At 43.6% G+C, this 6,000-nt stretch overlaps 1 protein-coding gene across 1 annotated transcript in view; it reads right to left on the bottom strand.

Annotated features, from left to right (window-relative positions):
- Nucleotides 1–3,451: 3,451 nt before the first annotated feature.
- LOC134483259 (uncharacterized) overlaps nucleotides 3,452–6,000 on the bottom strand; it is a 478,774-nt gene continuing 476,225 nt past the window's right edge. Inside the window, exon 2 of the mRNA XM_063278545.1 lies at nucleotides 3,452–3,788. Within this exon, the coding sequence (XP_063134615.1) occupies nucleotides 3,770–3,788 (19 nt within the window). The 3' untranslated portion in view covers nucleotides 3,452–3,769. The remainder of the gene's footprint in view (nucleotides 3,789–6,000) is intronic.

The following is a 6,000-nucleotide window of genomic DNA, read 5'->3' as shown; positions in this document are numbered from 1 at the left end:
GTTGCTGAACCAGCAAGAAGTATGAAGTACTGAGGTCAAACCCCAGTGATCCTTTCAAGGGTTTAGAAGAAAGCCATCAGAGAAACTCCACTTCTTTGTCCTTAGATTAAATCACATTGACACAATGTGAACCTGGTGGACTATTTAACCAGACATCTTTCTCCTAAACCCAGCTTTCTGAGTTCAGTCCATGGGAACCTGCATGGGGAGAATGCATTGAGTGTACATAGACCACAGTGAGGCCTAAACAGGAGAACAAGCCTGGAACCCAGTGTAACTGCAAGGAGTTTGGTCTTTGCTTAAGAGACCTCCTCAGGGGTTTGGGGATTTAGCACTTGCCTAGGAAGTGCAAGGCCCTGGGCAAGGCCCTGGGTTCGGTCCCCACCCCCAGAAAAAAAAAGAACCAAGAGAGAGAGAGAGAGAGAGAGAGAGAGAGAGAGAGAGAGAGAGACCTCCTCAGTGGGTCTCAGTTCTCCCACTACTCTATAGAGACCAAGAGATGTAAGCAGCCAGATGTTCCCTATGCCTGCCAACACAGGCAATAAATGCAGTAAATTTTAATTTCTGTTCAATTGTTCAGTAACTTACTTACACTTGCATATTGCTTTGGAAGTGGTGGGGTTTCATGATCAGCATTGCATTTAATAAAACATAACCAATCATCCCTCCTAGAATGACTCTGTATATAGAGAAAGAAAATTTATTAGAATGGCTTATAGGCTGTGGTACAGCTAATTCAACAAGGAATGGAAGGTCTAAAACGCAGTAGTTATCCCTGTTGAAGCCAATCCCCCTAGCATAGGTGTAGCCATTTTGTTCCATGCCTGCCAGATAGTTCATATTCTTGCTGTAATATGTCGCCTATCATTGTTGTCTGAAAATAATTTAACTCACAGCAGGGTCAGGCATGATCACATAACTTGTGTATGTTTTTCTTATTGGTTATTTTGTTTATTTATATTTCAAATGTTAACCCCCTTTCCAGTTTCCCCTCCAAAAACCCTGCATTCCACCCCTTTCCCCAGACCCCTCGAGGGTGCTCCCCCACCCACCCGTTCCCAAACCACTGGAAGGAAGTTCTTTATGTTGTGAGGTTTCTTAATCTTAAATTCCATAAGCATAAGCTTCATGTAGGACCAATAAAATTAAAGGTCAATATGAGGCCTGCAGAGATGGCTCCATGGTTAAGAGCACTGACTGCTCTTCCAGAGGTCCTGAGTTCAAATCCCAGCAACCACATGGTGGCTCACAACCATCTGTAATGAGACCTGATGCCCTCTTCTGGTGTGTCTGAAGACAGCTACAGTATACTTATATGTAAATAAATAAATCTTTAAACAGATAAAAAGTCAGTATGAACCTTTGTTGTCTAAAATGGCTTGAGTCAGGGCTGACAACCAGACAGCCCTTCCAGCACCTGCCTATGAGCTCACAGTTTAGTCTTTATAAACTGACATAGAAAAATGTCCAGGGTCCTAGCCTGACAAATTCTCAGCTAGGTCTCTGATGATCAGTCTTAGGGTGGGCATTCAAAAAACCATCCCTCTCTAAGTGAGGTCAGAGTTTGTGTGGTTTATGGGGCAACTCCTGAACCCCAACGGTTTTGTCCATAAGGCTGGATATTTCAGCTGCTCTTCAGTACATGCAGTAATCCTGAAGAAGTAGGCAAATTAATAAAGCAAACTTCCTTCTTCCATGTCCTTGATGTAAGCTGCCAGCAGAAGGTGTGGTCCAAACAACAACCAACAGATTGGGTAAAGATCTTTACCAATCCTACAACAGATAGAGGGCTTATATCCAAAATATACACAGAACTCAAGAAGTTAGACCGCAGGGAGACAAATAACCCTATTAAAAAATGGGGTTCAGAGCTAAACAAAGAATTCACAGCTGAGGAATGCCGAATGGCTGAGAAACACCTAAAGAAACGTTCAACATCTTTAGTCATAAGGGAAATGCAAATCAAAACAACCTTTAGATTTCACCTCACACCAGTCAGAATGGCTAAGATCAAAAACTCAGGTGACAGCAAATGCTGGCGAGGATGTAGAGAAAGAGGAACACTCCTCCATTGTTGGTGGGATTGCAGACTGGTACAACCATTCTGGAAATCAGTCTAGAGATTCCTCAGAAAATTGGACATTGAACTGTCTGAGGACCCAGCTATACCTCTCTTGGGCATATACCCAAAAGATGCCCCAAAATATAACAAAGACACATGCTCCACTATGTTCATAGCAGCCTTATTTATAATAGCCAGAATCTGGAAAGAACCCAGATGCCCTTCAAAAGAGGAATGGACACAGAAAATGTGGTACATCTACACAATGGAATATTAGTTATCAAAAACAATGACTTTATGAAATTCATAGGCAAATGGATGGAACTGGAAAATATCATCCTGAGTGAGGTAACCCAATCACAGAAAAACACACATGGTATGCACTCACTGATAAGTGGATATTAGCCCAAATGCTCGATTTACCCTAGATGCACAGAACACATGAATCTCAAGAAAGATGACCAAAATGCGAATGCTTCACTCCTTCTTTAAAAGGGGAACAAGAATACCTTTGGCAGGGACTAGGGAGGCAAAGTTTAGAACAGAGGCAGAAGGAACACCCATTCGGAGCCTGCCCCACATGTGGCCCATACATATACAGCCACCAAACTAGATAAGATGGATGAAGCAAAGAAGTGCAGGCTGACAGGAACCAGATGTAGATCTCTCCTGAGAGACACAGCCAGAATACAGCAAATACAGAGGCGAATGTCATCATTAAACCACTGAACTGAGAACGGTACCCCTGTTGAAGGAATCTTAGAAAGGACTGAAAGAGCTCAAGGGGGTTAAGACCCCATATGAACAACAATTCCAACCAAGCAGAGCTTCCAGGGACTAAGCCACTACCCAAAGACTGACCCTGGGCTCCAACTGCATTCATAGCAATGAATAGCCTAGTAAGAACACCAGTGAAAGGGGAAGCCCTTGGTCCTGCCAAGACTGAACCCCTAGTGAATGTGATTGTTGTGGGGGAGGGCGGTAATGGCGGGAGGATGGGGAGGGGAACACCCATACAGAAGGAGAGGGAAAGGGGTTGGGGTATGTTGGCCTGGAAATCGGGAAGGGGAATAACAATCGAAATTTAAATAAGAAATACTCAAATTAATAAAGATGAAAAAAATAAAAAAAAGGTGTGGCCCAGATTAGATGTGGGCCTTTCCATCTCAAAAGATCTGAATTAAAGATTTATCTCCTCACTCAAATATTTGGATTAGAAGTAGGTCTTCTTGCTTCAAATAATTTAATTAAGAAAAAAAATCCAATGGTGCTCATGCCTTTAGCCTCAGCATCCAGGAGGCAGAGGCAGGTGGATCTGTGAGTTCAAGGCCAGCCTGGACTACAAAATGAATTCCAGGACAGCCAGAGCTACACAGAGAAACCCTGTCTCAAAAAAAACAAAGAAGAGGAGGAGGACCAAGAGGAGGGGGTTGAAGAGAGGAAAACAGAAAGAAGGAAGGAGAGAGAGAGAGAGAGAGAGAGAGAGAGAGAGAGAGAGAGAGAGAGATCCCCCTCACAGGGCGTCAAGCCATTTGGCATTAGTTAATTCCAGGTACACTCAAGTTAACAACCAAGAACAGCAATCCCATTACCCGTGGTTGTGATCTCACCCTGGTAGGCTCCTGATTGGAGGCTGAAGCAGGAGAATTGCCATAAGTCTGATGCCAGCATGAACTACACACGTGTTCCAAGCCATGCCAATCTCAGCTACAGTTTGAGATTCTGTCTGAAAAATATGAAAGAGAAAGAAAACATAATTTCCTAGAGCAGTGTTTCTCAACCTTCCTATGGCCTCAACCCTTTAGAACAGTTCCTCATGCTGTGGGGATCCCAACTACAAAATTATTTTTTCGCTACTTCACAACTGTAAATTTGCTACTGTAATGAATCTTTATTGTAGTGTAAACTGTCTGATAGGAGACCCTGTGTGGGTCACGACCCACAGGCTGAGGGCCTTTGCCCTAGAGGCGGTCTTGGCCTAGATTATATAGTTCATATTATAATGGGCTCTCTCAGCGTTTGAAGGTTGAGTATATTCACTTGTAACATCACAACTTAGAAATTCAGCTGAGCAGGTGACTGGTACCGTGTGACATCCCCCAGAATAGCTTTGCCATTTTGTTCCATGCCTGCCAGCCATTTCATATTGTTGCTGTAACACGCCTGCCGTCACTGATGAGGAGAAGGGACTTGGCTCAAGGACATGCTGACCACACACCTTGTTTTGTTCTGAATGTTCTGTATGCGGTTTGCTAATCTAGAGAAATTCTACACCTGAAGGAGTGGTTCCCTGAAGTGGACACAGGTGAAAGGCTAAGGCAGATGTGTGAAGGAACGTTTCACTGAAGCAGACACAGGTAAAAGGATGTTCTGCTAAAGCACACATGTGAAAAGACACGTGATGAAGGGTTCTGCACTAAGGACACACATGCATTGGTCTGCCTTGCATTCTGTAGTTGAGCTGCATTTGTTGGGACTTCATAGAACCACAGCAAAAACCCTTCTGGTGGGCTGTGTGTTTCCTTGGGCTTGGGCTGATGGGCAGAGTGATGTCCGCTGAGACAGACACATGTGCTGACGCAGGACACACGCTGAGGCCAGGCCCATGAAGGACACGGGATATTGAGAGGGAGTTTGGGTGGAGGCTGAGCTTGGCTTGCGTAGCTTGTTGGTCTGGGGTCTCTGCTGATCTCTGCTCACCTGAGAGCTGCTCTTACTGACTGTGTAGCATCTTGGCTGCTCTTTGTTGCACTTGGACAGCCCTCAGGACCAGGCTCTCCTCTCTCTTAACCATGGCTGCTGTCCTCTTCCTCTCTCCTCTCTGTCACACACGTTCTTCCTTTATTCTCTGGCAGCTTCTTCCTCCTTCTCCCCTCCTCATGATCCTCTCTAGCAAAGCCCTCAAAGCTCACCTCCCCCATCTCTCTGCTGTGCAGCTGTTGGCTGTTGGCTTCTTTATAATCACAGTTAACTGGGAGCAGGGTCAGGTTTTTTTGGATTAACCAGTTTTGAGTTCTCCAAATTAGCAGTAAATACAAGCAGAAGTAGGCCAATCCACCACAGGGATTTCTTTTGCTTTGTTTTGTTTTAATTTTTCTTTTACCCTTTACTTTATTTTATTTTTGGCTATTTTTAATCATTTGTTATTTTATTTATGTATATTTCAAACGTTGTCCCACTTTCCACACTCCCCTCATCATATCTTACATCCCATTTCTGCTCAGCTTTGCCTATGTGACAGTGCTCCCACACCCACACATATCCATTCCCACCTCACACCTCTATGACCTCCTTTTGGTGGGCAACAGGCCTCAGGGTAGTCAATGGCCTCCCACCACATGATGCCACTTAAGTCAGTCCTCTTCTACACAGTTACCTAGAACCATAGAGCCATCCTTGCATATACTTTGGCTGGCAGTTTGATCCCTAGGAGCTGCGGGTCTGGTGACAGAGGATCTGGTTAGATATTAAAGACAAATGGTTGCTGCTTTCTCCTCTTTTTCTGGTTATAGGTGAAATCATGTTTGTTTGCTTCCCTTTTTTGAAATTATTGAGTTGATTAATTTCTTGGTTTTTCTTGTGTATAGTTTAGCTCATTTTCTTGGGGTTTTCCTCGTATTTTCCTCTGTTGTGCTCTCTTAAAGAAAAATGTTGTTTAAATTTGGTTTTGTTGTGAAATATCTTGGTTTCTCCATTTATGGTGACTGAGAATTATGCTGGGTATAGGACCCTGGGTCTGCATTCCATCTGCCCAAATTTATCTGGCTTTTGGAGTCTCTGTTGAGAAGTCTGGTGTATTTCAGATAGGTCTGAATTATTTATTACTGGTTATTTATACCTTACCCCTTTTAAAGTTCTTTCTTTCATCTGCTTATTTAGTGTTTTAATTATTATGTGAATGGCAGAGTTTTTTCTGGTACAATTCATTTAGCCTTCTG

Source organism: Rattus norvegicus, chromosome 19 (assembly GCF_036323735.1).
Source record: "Rattus norvegicus strain BN/NHsdMcwi chromosome 19, GRCr8, whole genome shotgun sequence".
NCBI lineage: Eukaryota > Metazoa > Chordata > Mammalia > Rodentia > Muridae > Rattus > Rattus norvegicus.
The sequence above is the reverse complement of the archived record's forward strand: the minus strand, read 5'-3'. Positions and strand labels throughout refer to the sequence as shown.